At 57.3% G+C, this 24,293-nt stretch overlaps 5 protein-coding genes across 5 annotated transcripts; all 5 read right to left on the bottom strand.

Annotated features, from left to right (window-relative positions):
* Positions 1 to 6,495: 6,495 nt before the first annotated feature.
* LOC135414673 (feather keratin B-4-like) lies at positions 6,496 to 7,040 on the bottom strand. Its single transcript, XM_064655736.1, has one exon. The coding sequence runs from the start codon at positions 6,832 to 6,834 to the stop codon at positions 6,496 to 6,498; it is 339 nt and encodes a 112-aa protein (XP_064511806.1). The 5' UTR covers positions 6,835 to 7,040.
* A 3,058-nt stretch (positions 7,041 to 10,098) lies between these two features.
* On the bottom strand, positions 10,099 to 10,643 carry LOC135414614 (feather keratin B-4-like). The gene has a single exon (XM_064655619.1). The coding sequence runs from the start codon at positions 10,435 to 10,437 to the stop codon at positions 10,099 to 10,101; it is 339 nt and encodes a 112-aa protein (XP_064511689.1). The 5' UTR covers positions 10,438 to 10,643.
* A 2,015-nt stretch (positions 10,644 to 12,658) lies between these two features.
* On the bottom strand, positions 12,659 to 13,801 carry LOC135414560 (feather keratin B-4-like). The gene has a single exon (XM_064655489.1). The coding sequence runs from the start codon at positions 13,770 to 13,772 to the stop codon at positions 13,434 to 13,436; it is 339 nt and encodes a 112-aa protein (XP_064511559.1). The 5' UTR covers positions 13,773 to 13,801; the 3' UTR covers positions 12,659 to 13,433.
* A 3,741-nt stretch (positions 13,802 to 17,542) lies between these two features.
* LOC135405870 (feather keratin B-4-like) lies at positions 17,543 to 17,887 on the bottom strand. The gene has a single exon (XM_064640440.1). It carries the CDS (start codon positions 17,885 to 17,887, stop codon positions 17,543 to 17,545), a length of 345 nt encoding a protein of 114 aa, XP_064496510.1.
* A 3,256-nt stretch (positions 17,888 to 21,143) lies between these two features.
* On the bottom strand, positions 21,144 to 21,670 carry LOC135414504 (feather keratin B-4-like). Its single transcript, XM_064655367.1, has one exon. It carries the CDS (start codon positions 21,480 to 21,482, stop codon positions 21,144 to 21,146), a length of 339 nt encoding a protein of 112 aa, XP_064511437.1. The 5' UTR covers positions 21,483 to 21,670.
* Positions 21,671 to 24,293: the final 2,623 nt, after the last annotated feature.

Raw genomic sequence — 24,293 nt, 5'->3', positions numbered from 1 at the left:
ACAAATGCAAGAAACAAATTTTCATTGGGGCTCAATCCCTTTTTGCCCTGGCTGCTCTGTGACGCCAATTCCCTTATTCCGCATTCAAGCCATGAGATTTCACAATATATAACTCCTAAGTTGTAACATCCTGGACCTGTGAGCAAAAACTATAATTACTAGTGAATGGTCACTGGGCTCCTCTCTCCTGTCATTTTGCGGATGTTCCTTTGTGGAATTCTGTGATTCCATATCCTGCTCTCGAGGCCGCGTCCATCTGACCTTGGCGGCAGCTTTGATGGGTTGGTTGTTGGGAGGATTTACATGAAATATGGAGGTCAGGGCATTTGTCTGATGTGAGCAAAGCACTGGAGAGGTGGGGTGTCATCAGTAAGGTCACCCCGTGTCCCTCGGGGGCTTTGGTTTGTGGGTGAGTTGTTTAGAGGGGCCCCATTCCCTCTCAGCCCTGTCGGGCTGGTCTGGGCTGTGCAGCCGTGCTGGGTGTGAGGGGCTGCCCCTTCAATCCCATTCCTTCCTTCCAGCCTCACTGCCAGCTCACTGAGCCTGTCTTTGAGCCTGGCCTTTGTCACTGGCTGTGCTCTGCTGTCAGCAAGTTGACCCTTTGGGGTCACAGGGCTTGTGCTCTTGTTGAAGATGAGCATCCAAAGAAGAGTTTGTGCCGGGCATGAGGGGCTTCTCCTTCCATTTTGTTGGATTCCCCTCCAGCTTTCTCCCAGCTCACACAGCCTGGTTTTAGGCTCAGCCTTGCCCACTGGGTGTGCTCTCTGGGGGCCTGGTTGTCTCTACTGCTGCTAAGGTTGTATCTGAGTGTCTCAGGTTCAGCTGACAAGGTTTTGGTCTCAAGAGTTCTGCAGGTGTGGCTTCTGGGAGAAGGTTCCAGAAGCTTCCCTGGTGTCTGACACAGCGAGTTCCCACTGGCTCCATGTTGGATCAGCTGCTGGACAAAGCAGAGGCAATCCTCATTGATGCAGCCATTCTGTGATCACAGCCTGATCTGGAAGGGGCACAATGAGTGCTCAAGAGGAGGTGGAAGAGAGGAGAGAAACCATGTGAGAGGAAGAAGTGTGGGGTGATGAAGGGCAGTGCCGAGGGAGGGGAGGAGGTGGCCCAGGGGCTGTAGCAGAATGTGCTGTGCAGCCCGTGGAGCAGAGCATGGTGGGTGAGGCTGTCCCCCCGCAGCCCCTGGAGGTGCAGGGTGGAGCAGAGATGCAGCTGCAGCCCCAGGAGGAGCTGCCAGCAGAGCCAGGGAGTGCCCAAAGAGGCTGTGAGGCCGTGGGGAGGGCGAGCTGGAGCAGGCTCCTGGCAGGACCTGTGGCCCCCTGGAGAGAGGAGCCCGCCGTGGAGGAGGTTTGTTGGGAGAGCTTGGGAGCCCCTCCAGAGCCACGTTGGAGCAGCGTGTTCCTGAAGGCCTGAGCCCGTGGGAGGGAGCCAGGCTGGAGCCATTTGTATGGAAATGCAGCCCATGGGAAGGCCCCGTTGGAGACTGTGAGTGTGGGATGGAGCCCACACTGGAGCAGGGGCAGAGTGTGAGGAGGAAGGAACAGCAAAACCAACATGGGATGAACTGACCCCAAGGCACCTTGTCCATTGCCCTGAGCCACTTGGGGAGAGGGGGCAGAGAACTGGGGAGTGAAGTTGAGTGTGGCTGAAGGGAGGGGTGAAGGGAAGGTATTTAAGGTTTGGTTTTCTGTCCCATTATCTTACTCGATAGTTGAATTTTAAATGAATTAAAATAATTTCCTTGAGTGCAGTCAGTTTTGCCCACGATGGTGATTGGTGACTGAACTCCCTCTCCTTAACTCCACTCAGGAGCCTTTCCCCATCTTCTCTGTTTTGTCCACTGGTGGGAAGGGACTGAGAGAGGGGCTTGGTGGGCACTTGGTGTCCGGCAAAGATCAAGCCCAACCCCGCAGAGCCCCAAATTGTCAGCAGAGCAGGGTCCCAGGCTTGTCCCTGCCCCTGGTTCCAAGGTCTCCAGGCTGTGCCTGAGGAATGCCCAGTGACGGTGACCTCCCAAAGGGCACTTGCTGTGGGACGTGAGAGCAGAGGGATGGGGGCTTGGGGTCACGTGCACAGGTGATGCAGGGCCCCTGGAGAGGGAGGCTGGTGGTGCAGAGACCCCCAGAATGGGTCCCTGTGGGGCCCTGCAGTGAACAGGGGATGGTGGCCGGGGCATCTCCAGCAGGGATCAGTTGAAGACCCACAACAAGGGGAGATCCTGGCCCGGGGACTGCCAGGCAGGAGGAATGGGGAGCGGGCAGCCAGAGGGACAGTGCAACAAGGGCCCAGAGCTGGGTGAGCTGAGGACCCTGTGGAAGGGTGGGTGGTGAGCTGGACAGCCTGCATGGGTTCCCCAAGGTCCTTGGAGCACGAGGGGACACCCCTTGTGTGGGTGGTCCTGAGACCTGTCTGTGAGAGAAGATGGTGTAAGAGGGACTGGAGGTGTTTGGGGTGGGAGCAAAGGGTTGGGGTGTGCCAGGGAATGTTGTCATGTCAAAGCCTGAGTGTGATGAGTGATGGGCTGGTGTAACTTTGTGACAGACCCTCAAGAGCCAGTGAGTGCTGCTGGTGGTACTGGTGAGATATTTCCTAGGAGAGGCCTTGTGGCCCTTTTCCACCCACCCCGCTGGCCTGTTGAGGCCTGGCTGTGTAGGGGGTGAAGTTGGAAAAGCCCTGGCAGAATAAAGGAGGCAGAGGCATGTCAGGCTTTGATGCAGGAGAACTTTATTGAGTGAAACAAGTGAAGAGAGAGGAGCAGGGAGTGGGATGGGCGAGGTGTGAGGTGCAAGGAGGGCGACCATCAGCCGAGGTGCTTTGCTTGCAGGAGATATTGGTGCAAGAGTGAGAAGGGCAGGTGCAGGGGTGTCAGCTGTGGTGGCAAAGACTCTCAGCAGGTACCGGCGCAGCCCAGGCCTGCCAGGCCAGAGCAGCCCAGGCCTCCCAGGCCGTAGCCAAAGCCACGGCCATAGCCCAGGCCGTAGCCTCCGGCCCCAAAGCCGCCGGAGATGGGCTGTCCCTGGACGTTGAGCTCCGTGCCCAGGGCAGCCCCTGCGGTGGATCCAACGAAGGTACTCTGGGGGAAGGAGGTCATGATGGGCCCTGGGAAGGTGACGCGGACGGGGGAGGGCTGGATGAGGACGGTGGAGTCCTGGCACTGCCTGACACAGGGCTCGTTGCAGCTGTTGGCCAGCGGGGTGGGTCCGCAGGGGCGGCAGAGGTCGTAGCAGGCCATGGGTGTGGTGTGGAGGGGCCCTGGGAGGGCAGGCAAGAGAAGGTGAGAGAAGGTGAGAGCAGAGAGGGGTGTGAGGCAGGTGGGGGCGGTGGGGGTGCTCGGGGCGGTGTTGCAGGAGGGCTGGTCAGTGGGGAGGCTGGTGTGGGGCTGTGGGGAGGCGTGAGGGCTGCTGAGGCTGGGTCCGAGCGTGCTGGCCGAGAGGGGCCAGGGGGGCGGTGTGGCAGGAGCAGGAGGGGGTTGTGAGGGGCTGGAGGCTCACCTGGTTGTGGGCAGAGAAGGCAGGAGAAGGCTTGAGGAGAAGCGTGGCAGGGAGAGAGGCGCTAGGCGGCTTTTATGCTGCTCCCGCAGGGGCGGCACAGCCTTGGCCCAACCCTGTCAGCTGGCGGCAGCTTTGAGGAGTTCTCATTTAGGAGCGTTTCTATGGAATTTGAGTGTTGTGGCATTTTTGAGACATGACCAAAGCACTGGAGAAGTGGGGTGTCATCAGTGAGGTCACCCCGTGTCCCTCGTGTTGTGGTTTGTGGGTGTGTTTTGAGGAGCAGCCCCATTCCTTCACAACCCTGCCAGGTTGCTTTGGCTTTTTCTCTTGTGCTCGGGATGAGGAGCTGCCCCTTCCATTGCAGTTGCTCCTTGCCCACATTTCTCCCAGCTGGCTCAACCTGTCCTTAGGTCGGGCCTTTCTCAGTGGCTTTGCTCTGGGATGGGGTCGTTTACACCCCGGGCTCCCAGGGCTTGTGCTCCCCAGTGACGCATCCAAAGAAGGCTGGAAAGAGGATGTGGGGAACTACAGGCCTTTCAGTGTGACCTGAGTGCCAGGGAAGGCTGTGGAGCAGGTCACCTTGAGTGCCATCCCACGGCACTTGCAGGACAAGGAGAGGATTTGGCCCAGCCATGATGGGTTTGTGAAAGGCAGGTGCTGCTTGAGCAAGGTGAGCTCCTTGTAGGCCAAGGTGAGCCACTGAGTGGGTGAGGTGGGGTGTGTTTTCCTTTCCACAGTGCTCCCGTTCCGTGTGCTCCTCCTGCAGACGTGTCCTTGTGGCGGCAGCTTTGAAGGGAGAGTTGGTATTTGGGAGGTTGTGCCTGGAATGTGCTTGTGGGGGCACTTGGCAGGTGCAGACACTGCCCAGGAGAGGTGGGGTGTCCTCTGTGAGGTCACCTGATGTCTCTCACGGCCTGTGGGTTTGTGGAGTTCTGGGATTCCATGTCCTGCCCTTGAGGCCGTGTCCATCTGACCTTGGTGGCAGCTTTGATGAGTTGGGATTTGGGAGGGTTGGATGGTTGGATGTGTGTCAGGGAGGGCTGAATAAACAGAAAGGCCAAGGAAATTGGTGGTGTCATCAGTGAGGTCCCCCCGTGTCCCTGGTGTGCTGTGGTTTGTGGGGACCTTGTGAAGATGAGGCCCCAAAGGCTGCCAGGCAGAGCTGCCCCCCTGGAGCCCAGGGCAGAGTTTGCAGGGGGTTTGTCAGGCGAGCAGTGAGTGTTGCTGGGCAAGGGGAAGCCCTGCAGGAAGGTTTGCTGTGTCACTGGGTGCACCTGTGCCCTCAGGGCCTGAGGTGCTGCAGCCAGGAATGCTGAGGGAGCTGCCTGATGTGCTGGGGAGGCCACTCTGCTCCTCTTGCCATCAGCTGCTCCTGGTGCCAGTGCCTGGGAGCACTTCCTGAGGGCTGAAAGAGAGCTCCTGGCTTGGTTTGTTGAGGAAGAGCAGCAGGGACTCCCTGGCTAACTGGCATGTGGTCAGGATGCCCTCATTGCCAGGGTTACGGTCCCTTGGGATCTCTCACATTTACAGGACATGATACTCTGTCATTGAAACTGTATTTCGTGACCTCATTATGAAAAGCAATAAACAAACAACAAAGTGGGTTTGGTCCCTTTTTGCCCAGGCTGGTCTGTGACATCAGTTCACTGGTTCACCATTCAGGCTATAAGGTTTCATAATTTATAAGCCCTAATTCTTAGTATCTTTTTCTTGTGAGGAAAAACCTGTAATTACCAGAGGAGGCTCAATGTGCTTCTCTCTCCTCACCTGTCCTGCTGTGGGTGTTCCTGAATCATATGGAAAAGCCTCAGAGCCTGAGCAGAGCAGCTGCTGGTGGATCTGCTCCAGCTGCTTTTGGGGCTGAGCTGATGTTGTGAACCTTGCACACTGGAGGTTTGAGCTACCCCATTTCCATCAGGAGCATGGATTAAGTGCGAGCTCTGCAAGACTGTGGATGACACCAAGCTGAGTGTTGTGGTTGCTTGTTGGGAGGGAAGGGATGGCAGCCAGAGGAGCCTGGACAGGCTGGGGAGGAGGATCTGAGTGAACCTCAGCAAGTTCAACCAGGCCAAAGAAAAAGTGCTGCCCGTGGTTTGTATCAATCCCTCACATGGATACAGGCCTAGAGATGGTTGCACTGAGATCAGCCTGTGGAGAAGGCTGGGAGGGTATTGGTGAGTAAAGAACTGACTGGGAGCCAGGAACGTGTCCTGGCAGCCCAGAAAGCCCCCATGTGCTGGGCTCCTGGCCACAGTGTGGGCAGCAGGGAGAGGGAGCGGATTGTGCCCCTCTGCTCCTTTCTGGGGAGATTGGAGTTGTGTGTTCAGCTCTGGGAGCCTGAGGAGAAGGAAAGCAGGGAGCTGTTGGTGGGATGCAGAGTAGAGCCTTGGGGATGACGAAGGGCTGGAGCTCCCGGTGTCCATGGAGACTGAAGGCAGCCCAGACTGGGAGTTTGTGTGCGAGGTGTGGGTGGTGTGAAAAGGCTGTGTTTGGGCAAGGGAAGAGTTTGTGTCCCATTGTGGAAGGCCCTTCTGTACCAATCTCTGTTGATCCCTGTGAAATATTTCCTAGGAGAGAGCTGGTCCCTTTCCCACCCATCCGATGGCATTTGGCGCCTGAGCTCTGTGCCAAATGAAATTCTAAGAGTCTTGGAGGAAGAAAGGATGAGGAGGCCTGTCATGTTTTGCTGCAGGAGAACTTTATTGAGAGAAAGAGTGAAAGGGCAGAGGAAACAATGGAAGGGATCTGGTGTGAGGTGCAGTAAGGCAACCATCAGCCGAGGTATTTTTGTTGTAGCTGATTTTGCCAGAGCCCCACGATCAAGGCCATGTTTGCAGGCAGTGCGGGCTGGCCCCTTGGCTGCTTCCTTGCTTGGAGCCCTGAGAGCAGGAGCTGGAGTTGGAAGGGCTGAGCCCATTAGAGGCTTGGCGTGGAGATGAATCCATGTTCCATTTGGTGACTCCCAGATCCCGGGTGGTTGCTTTTGGGGCAGTTGTTTGGGGCCTCAGCAGATGCCAGAGCAGCCCCTGTTGGCGTAGCAGCCCAGGCCTCCCAGGCCGTAGCCAAAGCCACGGCCATAGCCCAGGCCGTAGCCTCCGGCCCCAAAGCCACCGGAGATGGGCTGTCCCTGGACGTTGAGCTCCGTGCCCAGGGCAGCCCCTGCGGTGGATCCGACGAAGGAGCTCTGGGGGAAGGAGGTCATGATGGGCCCTGGGAAGGTGACACGGACGGGGGAGGGCTGGATGAGGACGGTGGAGTCCTGGCACTGCCTGACACAGGGCTCGTTGCAGCTGTTGGCCAGCGGGGTGGGTCCGCAGGGGCGGCAGAGGTCGTAGCAGGCCATGGGTGTGGTGTGGAGGGGCCCTGGGAGGGCAGGCAAGAGAAGGTGAGAGAAGGTGAGAGCAGAGAGGGGTGTGAGGCAGGTGGGGGCGGTGGGGGTGCTCGGGGCGGTGTTGCAGGAGGGCTGGTCAGTGGGGAGGCTGGTGTGGGGCTGTGGGGAGGCGTGAGGGCTGCTGAGGCTGGGTCCGAGCGTGCTGGCCGAGAGGGGCCAGGGGGGCGGTGTGGCAGGAGCAGGAGGGGGTTGTGAGGGGCTGGAGGCTCACCTGGTGGTGGGCAGAGAAGGCAGGAGAAGGCTTGAGGAGAAGCGTGGCAGGGAGAGAGGCGCTGGGCCGGCTTTTATGCTGCTCCCGCAGGGGCGGCACAGCCTTGGCCCAGCCCTGTCAGCTGGCGGCAGCTTTGAGGAGTTCTCATTTAGGAGCGTTTCTATGGAATTTGAGTGTTGTGGCATTTTTGAGACATGACCAAAGCACTGGAGAAGTGGGGTGTCATCAGTGAGGTCACCCCGTGTCCCTCGTGTTGTGGTTTGTGGGTGTGTTTTGAGGAGCAGCCCCATTCCTTCACAACCCTGCCAGGTTGCTTTGGCTTTTTCTCTTGTGCTCGGGATGAGGAGCTGCCCCTTCCATTGCAGTTGCTCCTTGCCCACATTTCTCCCAGCTGGCTCAACCTGTCCTTAGGTCGGGCCTTTCTCAGTGGCTTTGCTCTGGGATGGGGTCGTTTACACCCCGGGCTCCCAGGGCTTGTGCTCCCCAGTGACGCATCCAAAGAAGGCTGGAAAGAGGATGTGGGGAACTACAGGCCTTTCAGTGTGACCTGAGTGCCAGGGAAGGCTGTGGAGCAGGTCACCTTGAGTGCCATCCCACGGCACTTGCAGGACAAGGAGAGGATTTGGCCCAGCCATGATGGGTTTGTGAAAGGCAGGTGCTGCTTGAGCAAGGTGAGCTCCTTGTAGGCCAAGGTGAGCCACTGAGTGGGTGAGGTGGGGTGTGTTTTCCTTTCCACAGTGCTCCCGTTCCGTGTGCTCCTCCTGCAGACGTGTCCTTGTGGCGGCAGCTTTGAAGGGAGAGTTGGTATTTGGGAGGTTGTGCCTGGAATGTGCTTGTGGGGGCACTTGGCAGGTGCAGACACTGCCCAGGAGAGGTGGGGTGTCCTCTGTGAGGTCACCTGATGTCTCTCACGGCCTGTGGGTTTGTGGAGTTCTGGGATTCCATGTCCTGCCCTTGAGGCCGTGTCCATCTGACCTTGGTGGCAGCTTTGATGAGTTGGGATTTGGGAGGGTTGGATGGTTGGATGTGTGTCAGGGAGGGCTGAATAAACAGAAAGGCCAAGGAAATTGGTGGTGTCATCAGTGAGGTCCCCCCGTGTCCCTGGTGTGCTGTGGTTTGTGGGGACCTTGTGAAGATGAGGCCCCAAAGGCTGCCAGGCAGAGCTGCCCCCCTGGAGCCCAGGGCAGAGTTTGCAGGGGGTTTGTCAGGCGAGCAGTGAGTGTTGCTGGGCAAGGGGAAGCCCTGCAGGAAGGTTTGCTGTGTCACTGGGTGCACCTGTGCCCTCAGGGCGTGAGGTGCTGCAGCCAGGAATGCTGAGGGAGCTGCCTGATGTGCTGGGGAGGCCACTCTGCTCCTCTTGCCATCAGCTGCTCCTGGTGCCAGTGCCTGGGAGCACTTCCTGAGGGCTGAAAGAGAGCTCCTGGCTTGGTTTGTGGAGGAAGAGCAGCAGTGACTCCCTGGCTAACTGGCATGTGGTCAGGATGCCCTCATTGCCAGGGTTACGGTCCCTTGGGATCTCTCACATTTACAGGACATGATACTCTGTCATTGAAACTGTATTTCGTGACCTCATTATGAAAAGCAATAAACAAACAACAAAGTGGGCTTGGTCCCTTTTTGCCCAGGCTGGTCTGTGACATCAGTTCACTGGTTCACCATTCAGGCTATAAGGTTTCATAATTTATAAGCCCTAATTCTTAGTATCTTTTTCTTGTGAGGAAAAACCTGTAATTACCAGAGGAGGCTCAATGTGCTTCTCTCTCCTCACCTGTCCTGCTGTGGGTGTTCCTGAATCATATGGAAAAGCCTCAGAGCCTGAGCAGAGCAGCTGCTGGTGGATCTGCTCCAGCTGCTTTTGGGGCTGAGCTGATGTTGTGAACCTTGCACACTGGAGGTTTGAGCTACCCCATTTCCATCAGGAGCATGGATTAAGTGCGAGCTCTGCAAGACTGTGGATGACACCAAGCTGAGTGTTGTGGTTGCTTGTTGGGAGGGAAGGGATGGCAGCCAGAGGAGCCTGGACAGGCTGGGGAGGAGGATCTGAGTGAACCTCAGCAAGTTCAACCAGGCCAAAGAAAAAGTGCTGCCCGTGGTTTGTATCAATCCCTCACATGGATACAGGCCTAGAGATGGTTGCACTGAGATCAGCCTGTGGAGAAGGCTGGGAGGGTATTGGTGAGTAAAGAACTGACTGGGAGCCAGGAACGTGTCCTGGCAGCCCAGAAAGCCCCCATGTGCTGGGCTCCTGGCCACAGTGTGGGCAGCAGGGAGAGGGAGCGGATTGTGCCCCTCTGCTCCTTTCTGGGGAGATTGGAGTTGTGTGTTCAGCTCTGGGAGCCTGAGGAGAAGGAAAGCAGGGAGCTGTTGGTGGGATGCAGAGTAGAGCCTTGGGGATGACGAAGGGCTGGAGCTCCCGGTGTCCATGGAGACTGAAGGCAGCCCAGACTGGGAGTTTGTGTGCGAGGTGTGGGTGGTGTGAAAAGGCTGTGTTTGGGCAAGGGAAGAGTTTGTGTCCCATTGTGGAAGGCCCTTCTGTACCAATCTCTGTTGATCCCTGTGAAATATTTCCTAGGAGAGAGCTGGTCCCTTTCCCACCCATCCGATGGCATTTGGCGCCTGAGCTCTGTGCCAAATGAAATTCTAAGAGTCTTGGAGGAAGAAAGGATGAGGAGGCCTGTCATGTTTTGCTGCAGGAGAACTTTATTGAGAGAAAGAGTGAAAGGGCAGAGGAAACAATGGAAGGGATCTGGTGTGAGGTGCAGTAAGGCAACCATCAGCCGAGGTATTTTTGTTGTAGCTGATTTTGCCAGAGCCCCACGATCAAGGCCATGTTTGCAGGCAGTGCGGGCTGGCCCCTTGGCTGCTTCCTTGCTTGGAGCCCTGAGAGCAGGAGCTGGAGTTGGAAGGGCTGAGCCCATTAGAGGCTTGGCGTGGAGATGAATCCATGTTCCATTTGGTGACTCCCAGATCCCGGGTGGTTGCTTTTGGGGCAGTTGTTTGGGGCCTCAGCAGATGCCAGAGCAGCCCCTGTTGGCGTAGCAGCCCAGGCCTCCCAGGCCGTAGCCAAAGCCACGGCCATAGCCCAGGCCGTAGCCTCCGGCCCCAAAGCCGCCGGAGATGGGCTGTCCCTGGACGTTGAGCTCCGTGCCCAGGGCAGCCCCTGCGGTGGATCCGACGAAGGAGCTCTGGGGGAAGGAGGTCATGATGGGCCCTGGGAAGGTGACACGGACGGGGGAGGGCTGGATGAGGACGGTGGAGTCCTGGCACTGCCTGACACAGGGCTCGTTGCAGCTGTTGGCCAGCGGGGTGGGTCCGCAGGGGCGGCAGAGGTCGTAGCAGGCCATGGGTGTGGTGTGGAGGGGCCCTGGGAGGGCAGGCAAGAGAAGGTGAGAGAAGGTGAGAGCAGAGAGGGGTGTGAGGCAGGTGGGGGCGGTGGGGGTGCTCGGGGCGGTGTTGCAGGAGGGCTGGTCAGTGGGGAGGCTGGTGTGGGGCTGTGGGGAGGCGTGAGGGCTGCTGAGGCTGGGTCCGAGCGTGCTGGCCGAGAGGGGCCAGGGGGGCGGTGTGGCAGGAGCAGGAGGGGGTTGTGAGGGGCTGGAGGCTCACCTGGTGGTGGGCAGAGAAGGCAGGAGAAGGCTTGAGGAGAAGCGTGGCAGGGAGAGAGGCGCTGGGCCGGCTTTTATGCTGCTCCCGCAGGGGCGGCACAGCCTTGGCCCAGCCCTGTCAGCTGGCGGCAGCTTTGAGGAGTTGGTTTTTGGGAGGGTTGGTTCCTTGGATGTGTGTCACGGAGGGCTGAATAAACATCCCGAGCCCAGGAGAGGTGTGATGTCATCAGTGAGGTGATTTTGTGGTCCTCATGTGCTGTGGTTTGTGGGTGCTTTGTGCTGACTGGGCCCCCTCTTGTTCTGTGTGACTGGATGTCCATCAGTCATTGTGTTGCCCCCAGGAATGCTGAGGGAGACATTTGATGTCCTGGGGAGGTCACTCTCCATCAACTTGGAAAGATCATAGTCCTTTGCAGCAATTCTTAAGGGATGAAAGAGAGCCCATCCCCTGGAATCGTGATTGAGATCAAGAGAGAGGACCTGGAAACCTTGAGGCGGCTCAGGCTGATTTCAGGCTGGTCCGGTTCCATTCCTATGGTCCATTTGGATTTCTGAAATTTTCATCACAAGGTACTTGGTCATTTAAACTTTGTTTCTTGAGCTCCTGAAGAAATACAATAAACAAAGACCCAATGGGGCTCCATCCCTTTTTGCCCTGGCTGCTCTGTGATGCCAATTCTTTTCTTCTGCATTCAAGCCACGATGTTTCCTAACTTTGAACCTGTAAGTTGTAACATCCTGGGGATGAATAAAAAATTAGAATTCCTAGTGATTGTTCAGTGGGCTCCTCTCTCCTCTTGTGTCATGGTGCAGACATTGCTTTGTGGAATTCTGTGAGTCCCTGCCCTGCCCTTGAGGCCGTGTCCATCTGACCTTGGCAGCAGGTTTGAACTGTGAGTATTAGAGGGCAAAGTCTGGAGTTGATGGTGCATGTCAGGGAGGGCTGAAGGTGTGAGCAAAGCTTTGGAGAGGTGGGGTGTGATGAGTGAGGTGCCCCCATGTCCCTGGTGTGCTGTGGTTTGGGGGTGTGTTGTGAGGAGGGGCCCCAAAGCATCCCAGCCCTGTCAGGCTGCTCTGGACCTTTTTAGCTGGACTAGACATGAGGAGCTGCCCCTTCCATGGCATTCATTCCTTCCCCTCCTTGGTTCCATCTCTCCCAGCCTGTCTCTAGCTCTGGCCTTTTGCACTGGGATTGGGAAAGCAATCCCTGTGATTCCGGGACGCCTCCCGTGCTGCCCAAAGTCTCGTATTGGTTCATCCGTAGCGCTGGTGCCACTGTGGGGTCCAGTGCTGGGCTGTGCTGGGACACGTGGGAAGGGAAGGTAGTGAAGGATGAGGAGAAGACAAGTGAGGAGCAGAGGCAGGAACTGGCGATGTTTAATTTTCTGAAAGAGAGGGGCTACCTGGTTGCTCTCTGGAGTTCCCTGAATAGGGCTCAGAACAAGGAGAGTGTCAGTGTTGTCTCCCTGCTCCCAAGGCATGGGAGGAGAGGAAAAGGCTCAACTTGCCCCAGGGAAGGTTGAGTTGCCTATTGAGTTCCTGGGAAGGGTTGTCAATTGTTGACACAGGCTGTCCAGGGCAGTGGTGGAGTCCCCATCCCTGGAGGGATGTAAAAGCCGTGTAGATGTGGCCCTTGGGGACATGGGTGAAGTGGTTGCTTTGGCCATGCTGGGGGAATGGTTGGACTTGGAGATCTTTTGCATTTAGATTTTAGAATCATAGAATATTGTGAGTTGGAAGGGACCCATGAGGATGATGGAGTGCAATTCCCAGCCCTGCACAGGACACCTCAAGAATCCCACCATGTCTCTAAGAGCATTTTCCAAAGACTTCTTGATCTCAGCCAGGCTTGGTGCCATGCCAAACACTTCCAAGTCCTGGGAGTCCTGCTCTGTCTGTCTCTGCTTGAGCAGGGGGATTGATGCACTTGCTCTGCAGAGTTTTTGCCAACCAGGAGGTTTGCTGGGAGGGCTGAAGAGTCCTGCTGGGGAAGAGAGTTTGTGCAGTGTGTGCTGGACCACAGTGCCTTTGGTGTGGTGTGCACAGGTAAGAGCAGTGTTGTGTGGAAGCCTTTGGTGTAGCAGGTGATGGGTTTGTCCCATGTTCTGGAAGGGCCCCCACCCTGCTCCAGTCTGTGTGTTAGTGCTGGTGGCACATTTGTTTAAATGGGTCCTGTGGCCCTGTTCCACCTTGCCCAGGGCCAGCTCATCCCTGGCTTTTTGTCAAGTGATGCTGTGAGACCACTGGAAGAACAAATGAAGAGGAGTCATGAGAGGCTGTGATGCAGGAGAACTTTATTGAGACTAAAGAGTAAAAAGAAAGGAGCGGCCAGAGGAAGGGATCCGGTCTGAGGTGCAAGAAGGGCGACCATCAGCTGAGGTCCCTCCCTTGCAGGAGATTTTGCAGAGTCCCCAGGTCTTGCTGCTCCCCTTGTTGGAAGCAGCCCAGCAGAGGTACCTGATGGTGTGTGGCTTGTGAGAAGGTGTTTGCAGCAGAGGGGACTGGCCAGAGCCAAAGGGGCATTGAAGAGAAGGAAGGGAGAGAAGAGGAGGAGGGAGCTGGGCCATGTTTGCAGGCAGTGCGGGCTGGGCCCTTGGGTGCTTCCTTGCTTGGAGCCCTGAGAGCAGGAGCTGGAAGTGCTGAGCCCATTGGAGAGCCTGGGCACGAAGATGGATCCCTGTTACTTGTGCTGACTTCCAGGTCATGGGTAGTTGTTGTTGGGGCAGTTGTTTGGGGCCTCAGCAGATGCCAGAGCAGCCCCTGTTGGCGTAGCAGCCCAGGCCTCCCAGGCCGTAGCCAAAGCCACGGCCATAGCCCAGGCCGTAGCCTCCGGCCCCAAAGCCGCCGGAGATGGGCTGTCCCTGGACGTTGAGCTCCGTGCCCAGGGCAGCCCCTGCGGTGGATCCGACGAAGGAGCTCTGGGGGAAGGAGGTCATGATGGGCCCTGGGAAGGTGACGCGGACGGGGGAGGGCTGGATGAGGACGGTGGAGTCCTGGCACTGCCTGACACAGGGCTCGTTGCAGCTGTTGGCCAGCGGGGTGGGTCCGCAGGGGCGGCAGAGGTCGTAGCAGGCCATGGGTGTGGTGTGGAGGGGCCCTGGGAGGGCAGGCAGGAGAAGGTGAGAGAAGGTGAGAGCAGAGAGGGGTGTGAGGCAGGTGGGGGCGGTGGGGGTGCTCGGGGCGGTGTTGCAGGAGGGCTGGTCAGTGGGGAGGCTGGTGTGGGGCTGTGGGGAGGCGTGAGGGCTGCTGAGGCTGGGTCCGAGCGTGCTGGCCGAGAGGGGCCAGGGGGGCGGTGTGGCAGGAGCAGGAGGGGGTTGTGAGGGGCTGGAGGCTCACCTGGTGGTGGGCAGAGAAGGCAGGAGAAGGCTTGAGGAGAAGCGTGGCAGGGAGAGAGGCGCTGGGCCGGCTTTTATGCTGCTCCCGCAGGGGCGGCACAGCCTTGGCCCAGCCCTGTCAGCTGGTGGCAGCTTTGAGGAGTTGGGATTTGGGAGGGTTGGATTGTTGGATGTGTGTCAGGGAGGGCTGAATAAACAACCAGAGCCCAGGAGAGGTGTGATGTCATTAGTACGGTGATTTTGTGGCCCTCGTGTGCTGTGGTTTGTGGGTGCTTTGTGCTGACTGGTCCACCTCTTCTGTGTGACTGGATGTCCATCAGTCATTGTGTCACACCCAGGAATGCTGAGGGAGCCATTTGATGTCCTGGGGAGGTCACTCTCCATCAACTTGGAAAGGTCCTAGTCCTTTGGAGCAATTCTTGAGGGATGAAAGAGAGTTCATCCCCTGGAATCGTGATTGAGATCAAGAGAGAGGACCTGGAAAACTTGAGGTTGTTCAGGCTGAATTCAGGCTGGTCCGGTTCCATTCCTATGGTTCATTTGGATTTCTGAAATTTTCATCACAAGCTATTTGGTCATTTAAACTTTATTTCTTGGCCTCCTGAAGAAATGCAATAAACAAAGACCCAATGGGGTTTGATCCCTTTTTGCCCTCGTTGGTCGGTGACGCCAATTCCCTTCTTCCGCATTCAAGCCATGAGATTTCACAATGTATAAATCCTAAGTTGTATTATCCTGTACCTGAGAGCAAAAACTATAATTACCAGGGGATAGTCAGTGGGTTCCTCTCTCCTCTCCTGTCATTTTACTGCTGTTCCTTTGTGGAATTCTGTCATTCCATGTCCTGCCCTTGAGGCTGCGTCCATTTGACCTTGGCGGCAGCTTTGATGAGTTGGTTGTTGGGAGGATTTACATGAAATATGGGGGTCAGGGCATTTGTCAGATGTGACCCAAGCACTGGAGAGGTGGGGTGTCATCAGTAAGGTCACCTTGTGTCCCTCGGGGGCTGTGGTTTGTGGGTGAGTTGTTTAGAGGGGCCCCATTCCCCCTCAGCCCTGTCGGGCTGGTCTGGGCTGTGCAGCCGTGCCGGGTGTGAGGGGCTGCCCCTTCAATCCCATTCCTTCCTTCCAGCCTCACTGTCAGCTCACTGAGCCTGTCTTTGAGCCTGGCCTTTGTCACTGGCTGTGCTCTGCTGTCAGCAAGTTGACCCTTTGGGGTCACAGGGCTTGTGCTCTGCTTGAAGACGAGTGTCCAAAGAAGAGTTTGTGCCAGGCATGAGGGGCTTCTCCTTCCATTTTGTTGGATTCCCCTCCAGCTTTCTCCCAGCTCACACAGCCTGGTTTTAGGCTCAGCCTTGCCCACTGGGTGTGCTCTCTGGGGGTCTGGTTGCCTCTACTGCTGCTAAGGTTGTGTCTGAGTGTCTCAGGTTCAGCTGACAAGGTTTTGGTCTCAAGAGTTCTGCAAATGTGGCTTCTGGGAGAAGGTTCCAGAAGCTTCCCTGGTGTCTGACACAGCAAGTTCCCACTGGCTCCATGTTGGATCAGCTGCTGGACAAAGCAGAGGCAATCCTCATTGATGCAGCCAATCTGTGATGACAACCTGATCTGGAAGGGGCACAATTAGCAGTCAAGAGGAGCTGGAAGAGAGAAAACATGGGAGAGGAAGAAGTCTGAGATGATGAAGGGCAGTGCTGAGGGAGGGGAGGAGGTGGCCCAGGGGCTGTAGCAGAATGTGCTGTGCAGCCCGTGGAGCAGAGCATGGTGGGTGAGGCTGTCCCCCCGCAGCCCCTGGAGGTGCAGGGTGGAGCAGAGATGCAGCTGCAGCCCCAGGAGGAGCTGCCAGCAGAGCCAGGGAGTGCCCAAAGAGGCTGTGAGGCCGTGGGGAGGGCGAGCTGGAGCAGGCTCCTGGCGGGACCTGTGGTCTCATGGAGAGAGGAGCCCGCCATGGGGGAGGTTTGTTGTCAGAACTTGGGAGCCCCTGCAGAGCCACGTTGGAGCAGCGTGTTCCTGAAGGCCTGAGCCCGTGGGAGGGAGCCAGGCTGGAGCCGTTTGTATGGAAATGCAGCCCATGGGAAGGCCCCCGTTGGAGACTGTGTGTGTGGGCTGGAGCCCACACTGGAGCAGGGGCAGAGTGTGAGGAGGAAGGAACAGCAAAACCAACATGGGATGAACTGCCCCCAAGGCACCTTGTCCATTGCCCTGAGCCACTTGGGGAGAGGGGGCAGAGAACTGGGGAGTGAAGTTGAGCCTGGCTGAAGGGAGGGGTGAAGGGAAGGTATTTAAGGTTTGGTTTTCTGTCCCATTATCTTACTCAAAGGTTTGATTTTTAAGGAATTAAAATACTTTCCGTGGGTGGAGTCTATTTTGCCCATGATGGTGATTGGTGACTGAACTCCCTGTCCTTAACTCCACTCAGGAGCTTTTCTCCATCTTCTTCTCTCTTCTGTCCAATGGAGGGAAGGGACTGAGAGAGGGGCTTGGTGGGCACTTGGTGTCCTGCAAAGATCAACCCCAACACCGCAGAGTCCCAAGTTGTCAGCAGAGCAGGGTCCCAGGCTTGTCCCTGCCCCTGGTTCCAAGGTCTCCAGGCTGTGCCTGAGGAATGCCCAGTGACGGTGACCTCCCAAAGGGGACTTGCTGTGGGACGTGAGAGCAGAGGGATGGGGGCTTGGGGTCACGTGCACAGGTGATGCAGGGCCCCTGGAGAGGGAGGCTGGTGGTGCAGAGACCCCCGGAATGGATCCCAGTGGGGCCCTGCAATGAGCAGGGGATGGTGGCCTGGGCATCTCCACCAGGGATCAGCTGAAGACCCACAACAAGGTGAGATCCTGGCCCAGGGACTCCCAGGCAGGAGGAATGGGGAGCGGGCAGCCAGAGGGACAGTGCAACAAGGGCCCAGAGCTGGGTGAGCTGAGGACCCTGTGGAAGGGTGGGTGGTGAGCTGGACAGCCTGCATGGGTTCCCCAAGGTCCTTGGAGCACGAGGGGACAAGGACATGGGGCCTTGTGTGGGTGGTCCTGGGATGTGTCTGTGAGGGGAGATGGTGTAAGAGGGACTGGAGGTGTTTGGGGTGGGAGCAAAGGGTTGGGGTGTGCCAGGGAGTGTTGTCATGTCAAAGCCTGGGTGTGATGAGTGATGGGCTGGTGTAACTTTGTGACAGACCCTCAGGAGCCAGTCAGTGCTGCTGGTGGTGGTTGTGCTCCTGACGTATTTCCTAGGAGGGGTCTCGTGCCCCTTTTCAACCCAACTGAATGGCCTGTTGACGCCTGGCTGTGTAAGAAGTGAATTTGGAAAAGCTCTGGTAGAATAAAGGAGGCAGAGACATCTCAGGCTTTGATGCAGGAGAAGTTTATTGAGTCAAAAGAGTGAAGAGAGAAGAGGAACAAATGGGAGGGATGTGGTGTGAGGTGCAAGTAGGGCGACCATCAGCCGAGGTGCTTTGCTTGCAGGAGATATTGGTGCAAGAGTGAGAAGGGCAGGTGCAGGGGGTGTCAGCTGTGGTGGCAAGAACCTTCAGCAGGTGCCTGAGCAGCCCAGGCCTGCCAGGCCAGAGCAGCCCAGGCCTCCCAGGCCATAGCCAAAGCCACGGCCATAGCCCAGGCCGTAGCCTCCGGCCCCAAAGCCGCCGGAGATGGGCTGTCCCTGGACGTTGAGCTCCGTGCCCAGGGCAGCCCCTGCGGTGGATCCGACGAAGGAGCTCTGGGGGAAGGAGGTCATGATGGGCCCTGGGAAGGTGACGCGGACGGGGGAGGGCTGGATGAGGACGGTGGAGTCCTGGCACTGCCTGACACAGGGCTCGTTGCAGCTGTTGGCCAGCGGGGTGGGTCCGCAGGGGCGGCAGAGGTCGTAGCAGGCCATGGGTGTGGTGTGGAGGGGCCCTGGGAGGGCAGGCAAGAGAAGGTGAGAGAAGGTGAGAGCAGAGAGGGGTGTGAGGCAGGTGGGGGCGGTGGGGGTGCTCGGGGCGGTGTTGCAGGAGGGCTGGTCAGTGGGGAGGCTGGTGTGGGGCTGTGGGGAGGCGTGAGGGCTGCTGAGGCTGGGTCCGAGCGTGCTGGCCGAGAGGGGCCGGGGGGGCGGTGTGGCAGGAGCAGGAGGGGGTTGTGAGGGGCTGGAGGCTCACCTGGTGGTGGGCAGAGAAGGCAGGAGAAGGCTTGAGGAGAAGTGTGGCAGGGAGAGAGGCGCTGGGCCGGCTTTTATGCTGCTCCCGCAGGGGCGGCACAGCCTTGGCCCAGCCCTGTCAGCTGGCGGCAGCTTTGAGGAGTTCTCATTTAGGAGCATTTCCATGGAATTTGAGTCTTGTGGCTTTTTGGAGACATGACCAAAGCAATGGAGAGTTGAGGTGTCAGCAGTGAGGTCACCCCGTGTCCCTCGTGTTTTGGTTTGTGGGTGTGTTGTGAGGAGAGGCCTCATTCCCTCACAACCCTGACAGCTTGCTTTGGCTTTGGAGGTGTGCCCTTGGTGAGGAGCTGCCCCTTCCATTGCATTTGCTCCTTGCCCACCTTTCTCCCAGCTGGCTCAGCCTGTCCTTAGGTCGGGCCTTTCTCAGTGGCTTTGCTCTGGGATGGGCTCGTTTACACCCCGGGCTCACAGGGCTTGTGCTCCCCAGTGACGCATCCAAATAAGGCTGGAAAGAGGATATGGGGAACTACAGGCCTTTCAGTGTGACCTGAGTGCCAGGGAAATTTCTGGAGCAGGTCACCTTGAGTGCCATCCCACGGCACTTGCAGGACAAGGAGAGGATTTGGCCCAGCCATGATGGGTTTGTGAAAGGCAGGTGCTGCTTGAGCAAGGTGAGCTCCTTGTAGGCCAAGGTGAGCCACTGAGTGGGTGAGGTGGGGTGTGTTTTCCTTTCCACAGTGCTCCCTTTGCGTGTGCTCCTCTTGCAGACGTGTCCTTGTGGCGGCAGCTTTGAAGGGAGAGTTGGTATTTGGGAGGTTGTGCCTGGAATGTGCTTGTGGGGGCACTTGGCAGGTGCAGACACTGCCCAGGAGAGGTGGGGTGTCCTCTGTGAGGTCACCTGATGTCACTCCCGTGCTGTGGGTTTGTGGAGTTCTGGGATTCCATGTCCTGCCCTTGAGGCCGTGTCCGTCTGACCTTGGTGGCAGCTTTGATGAGTTGGGATTTGGGAGGGTTGGATGGTTGGATGTGTGTCAGGGAGGGCTGAAGAAACAAAAAGGCCAAGGAAATTGGTGGTGTCATCAGTGAGGTCCCCCCGTGTCCCTGGTGTGCTGTGGTTTGTGGGGACCTGGTGACGATGAGGCCCCAAAGGCTGCCAGGCAGAGCTGCCCCCCTGGAGCCCAGGGCAGAGTTTGCAGGGGGTTTGTCAGGTGAGCAGTGAGTGTTGCTGGGCAAGGGGAAGCCCTGCAGGAAGGTTTGCTGTGTCACTGGGTGCACCTGTGCCCTCAGGGCCTGAGGTGCTGCAGCCAGGAATGCTGAGGGAGCTGCCTGATGTGCTGGGGAGGCCACTCTGCTCCTCTTGCCATCAGCTGCTCCTGGTGCCAGTGCCTGGGAGCACTTCCTGAGGGCTGAAAGAGAGCTCCTGGCTTGGTTTGTGGAGGAAGAGCAGCAGTGACTCCCTGGCTAACTGGCATGTGGTCAGGATGCCCTCATTGCCAGGGTTACGGTCCCTTGGGATCTCTCACATTTACAGGACATGATACTCTGTCATTGAAACTGTATTTTGTGACCTCATTAAGAAAAGCAATAAACAAACAACAAAGTGGGTTTGGTCCCTTTTTGCCCAGGCTGGTCTGTGACATCGGGTCACTTGTTCACCATTCAGGCCATAAGCTTTCATAATTTATAAGCCCTAATTCTTAATATCTTTTTCTTGTGAGGAAAAACCTGTAATTACCAGAGGAGGCTCAATGTGCTTCTCTCTCCTCGTCTGTCCTGCTCTGGGTGTTCCTGAATCATATGGAGAAGCCTCAGAGCCTGAGCAGAGCAGCTGCTGGTGGATCTGCTCCAGGTGCTTTTGTGGCTGAGCTGATGTTGTGAACCTTGCACACTGGAGGCTTGACCTCCCCCATTTCCATCAGGATCATGGATTAAGTGCGAGCTCTGCAAGACTGTGGATGACACCAAGCTGAGTGTTGTGGTTGTTTGTCGAGAGGGAAGGGATGGCAGCCAGAGGGGCCTGGACAGGCTGGGGAGGAGGACCTGTGTGATGCTCCTGGAATTCAAGAGGGCCAAGAGCTTGTGGGTTGTGTGAGTCCCTAACAGGGCTCCAGGCGGGTGGTGGCTGGTTTGAGAGCAGCCCTGTGGAGAAGGCTTGGAGGGTGTTGGTGAGTGAAGAACTGACTGGGAGCCAGGAACGTGTCCTGGCAGCCCAGAGAGCCCCCATGTGCTGGGCTCCTGGCCACAGTGTGGGCAGCAGGGAGAGGGAGGGGATTGTGCCCCTCTGCTCCTTTCTGGGGAGATTGGAGTTGTGTGTTCAGCTCTGGGAGCCTGAGGATAAGGAAAGCAGGGACCTGTTGGTGGGATGCAGAGTAGAGCCTTGGGGATGATGAAGGGCTGGAGCTCCCGGTGTCCATGGAGACTGAAGCCAGCCCAGACTGGGAGTTTGTGTCTGAGGTGTGGGTGGTGTGTCCAAGGCTGTGTTTGGGCAAGGGAAGAATTTGTGTCCCATTGTGGAAGGCCCTTCTGTACCTGTCTCTGTTGATCCCTGTGAAATATTTCCTAGGAGAGAGCTGGTCCCTTTCCCACCCATCCAACGGCATCTGTTACCAGAGCTCTGTGGCAAATGAAGTTCTAGGAGGCTTGGAAAAAGAAAGGATGAGCAGGCCTGTCATGTTTTGCTGCAGGAGAACTTTATTGAGACAAAAGGGTGAAAAGGCAAGAAAAGAGTGGAAGGGATCTGGTGTGAGGTGCAGTAGGGCGACTGTCAGCTGAGGTACTTGTGTTGTAGCAGATTTTGGCAGAGCCTCAAGCTCATGGCCATGTTTGCAGGCAGTGAGGGCTGGCCCCTTGGCTGCTTCCTTGCTTGGAACCCTGAGAGCAGGAGCAGGAGTTGGAAGTGCTGAGCCCATTGGACAGCCTTGGCGTGGAGATGAATCCCTGTTACTTGTGCTGACTTCACGGTCGCGGGTAGTTGGTATTGGGGCAGTTGTTTGGGGCCTCAGCAGATGCCAGAGCAGCCCCTGTTGGCGTAGCAGCCCAGGCCTCCCAGGCCGTAGCCAAAGCCACGGCCATAGCCCAGGCCGTAGCCTCCGGCCCCAAAGCCGCCGGAGATGGGCTGTCCCTGGACGTTGAGCTCCGTGCCCAGGGCAGCCCCTGCGGTGGATCCGACGAAGGAGCTCTGGGGGAAGGAGGTCATGATGGGCCCTGGGAAGGTGACGCGGACGGGGGAGGGCTGGATGAGGACGGTGGAGTCCTGGCACTGCCTGACACAGGGCTCGTTGCAGCTGTTGGCCAGCGGGGTGGGTCCGCAGGGGCGGCAGAGGTCGTAGCAGGCCATGGGTGTGGTGTGGAGGGGCCCTGGGAGGGCAGGCAAGAGAAGGTGAGAGAAGGTGAGAGCAGAGAGGGGTGTGAGGCAGGTGGGGGCGGTGGGGGTGCTCGGGGCGGTGTTGCAGGAGGGCTGGTCAGTGGGGAGGCTGGTGTGGGGCTGTGGGGAGGCGTGAGGGCTGCTGAGGCTGGGTCCGAGCGTGCTGGCAGAGAGGGGCCGGGGGGCGGTGTGGCAGGAGCAGGAGGGGGTTGTGAGGGGCTGGAGGCTCACCTGGTGGTGGGCAGAGAAGGCAGGAGAAGGCTTGAGGAGAAGCGTGGCAGGGAGAGAGGCGCTGGGCCGGCTTTTATGCTGCTCCCGCAGGGGCGGCACAGCCTTGGCCCAGCCCTGTCAGCTGGCAACAGCTTTGAGGAGTTGGGATTTGGGAGGGTTGGATTGTTGGATGTGTGTCAGGGAGGGCTGAATAAACAACCAGAGCCCAGGAGAGGTGTGATGTCATTAGTACGGTGATTCTGTGGTTCTCGTGTGCTGTGGTTTGTGGGTGCTTTGTGCTGACTGGGCCCCCTCTTCTGTATGACTGGATGTCCATCAGTCATTGTGTTGCACCCAGGAATGCTGAGGGAGTCATTTGATGTCCTGGGGAGGTCACTCTCCATCAACTTGGAAAGGTCCTAGTCCTTTGGAGCAATTCTTGAGGGATGAAAGAGAGCTCATACCCTGCAATTGTGACTGAGTTGAAGAGAGAGGACCTGGAAGCCTTGCGGCTCTTCAGGCTGATTTCAGGCTGGTCCGATTCCATTCCTATGGTCCACTTGGATTTCTGAAATTTTCATGACAAGGTACTTGGTCATTTAAATTTCATTTCTTGACCTTCTGAAGAAATACAATAAACAAAGACCCAATGGGGCTTGATCCCTTTTTGCCCTGGCTGCTCTGTGAGGCCAATTCCCTTCTTCCGCATTCAAGCCAGGAGGTTTCCTAACTTTGAACCCGTAAGTTGTAACATCCTGTACCTGAGAATAAAAAATTATAATTTCTAGGGATTGTTCAGTGGGCTCCTCTTTACTCTTGTGTCACTGTGCGGACATTGCTTTGTGGAATTCTGTGATTCCGTGTCCTGCCCTTGAGGCCGTGTCCATCTGACCTTGGCAGCAGCTTTGAACTGTGAGTATTTGAGGGCAAAGTCTGGAGTTGATGGTGCGTGTCAAGGAGGGCTGAAGATGTGAGCAAAGCTTTGGAGAGGTGGGGTGTGATGAGTGAGGTGCCCCCGTGTCCCTGGTGTGCTGTGGTTTGGGGGTGTGTTGTGAGGAGGGGCCCCAAAGCATCCCAGCCCTGTCAGGCTGCTCTGGAGTTTCACACGTGTTGCCCCTTCCCTCCCCTTTCATTCCTCTCCCCTTTGCTTCCACCTGGCTAAGCGTGACATTGGACCTGACTTTTCCTGCTGACTGTGCTCTCTGGGGGTTTTGGTGCCCCTCCTGCTTTGAAGGTTTTGATAGCTGGGGCCTTTTGGGCCCTGTCCTGGGCTGAGTGGCAGGGAGTGAAGTCCCTTCTCTGGGCATCTTTTCTGTCTGAGGGGCAGCAGGAGGATTTGGAGGTGTCCAGGGTTGTTGGACACAAGCATTGCGTGATGCCAGAGAGTGCAAACAAGGCCGGGCTGTGTCAGTGGCCAGTGTGGTGGGGTGAGAAGTGTGTGCAGGGCTGGGCCCAGCGCCTTGGGCTGAGTGTGCCAAAGTGCAGATGGGAACAAGTGTGCAGTGCTGTAGCACAGGAGCTGCATCCATTGGGCCAGGCCTGAAAACATAAACGGTCATGGCCATGGCCACATCTCGGAGTTGAGCAGGGGCAGGGGCAAAGTCCTGTTTCTGGGGAGAGGTCAGCCCAGGTAGGAGGAAAGGCTGAACATCAACTGGATCAACTGTTTTCATAGAATGAATCTCTTATTAGGACCAGATTTTGTGTTCCTGGTGGGGAACAAATGGCCCAAGAGGTGGCCATGAACCAGTGTGGGAAAAGGAGTCTGCAGGTGAGGATTGGGCAAGTTGTGATCAAGCAGTGGGAGGTGACTCTTGCTGCCTCCTCAGCACTGGGGATGTGCCATGTGAGGTCTGTGGGCAGTGCTGGGTTCTCCAGTGGAAGAAGCTGATGGACTTGGGGAATGCAGAGCAGGAGCATCAAGATTCTAAAGAGGCCGGAGGATGTTGGCTAGAGGAGAGGCTGAGAGAGCTGGGACTGGCAGGAGGAGACAGGGCTGGCCAGGGGAGTGTATGAGTGTGTGTGAATCCCTGCTGGCAGGGACTGAAGTGGAGGGAGCCCAGCTCTTGTCAGCAGAACACACGGGCAGGACAAGGGGCCCTGGACACAAGGGAAACAGATGGAATTGCATGGGCAAAGAAGACAAGGCTTGTTGTGTGTGAGGGAGGTGAGAGAGTGGCAGAAGAGGTGGAGTCTGTGTGCCTGGAGCTGTAACGCTGAACTGTCCTTGGTCCTGGCCAAGCTGCTCTTGCGGGGTTGGTTTGAGCAGGAGGGTTGAAGCACTTGCACTGCATCCTGGCCAAGTGGCTGATGTTGTGTCTGTGCTGGGCAGGTTGAAGAGTCGTGGTGGGGAAGAGAGTTTGTGCAGTGAGTGCTGGCGCAGAGAGCCTCTGGCAGAGGCGTGTGCAGGAGAGCCTTGTTGTGTGGAAGCCTTTGGTGTAGCAGGTCATGGTTTTCTGCCATGTTGTGGCAGGGCCCCTCCACCCCTGTTCCATTGCCCGTCTGTGTTAGTGCTGGTGACAGATTTGCTAAGAAAGGTGTTGTGGCCTTTTTCCAGATTCTCACTGTCTGTAG

This window comes from Pseudopipra pipra, chromosome 1 (genome assembly GCF_036250125.1).
Source record: "Pseudopipra pipra isolate bDixPip1 chromosome 1, bDixPip1.hap1, whole genome shotgun sequence".
NCBI classification, from domain to species: Eukaryota; Metazoa; Chordata; class Aves; order Passeriformes; family Pipridae; genus Pseudopipra; species Pseudopipra pipra.
The sequence above is the reverse complement of the archived record's forward strand: the minus strand, read 5'-3'. Positions and strand labels throughout refer to the sequence as shown.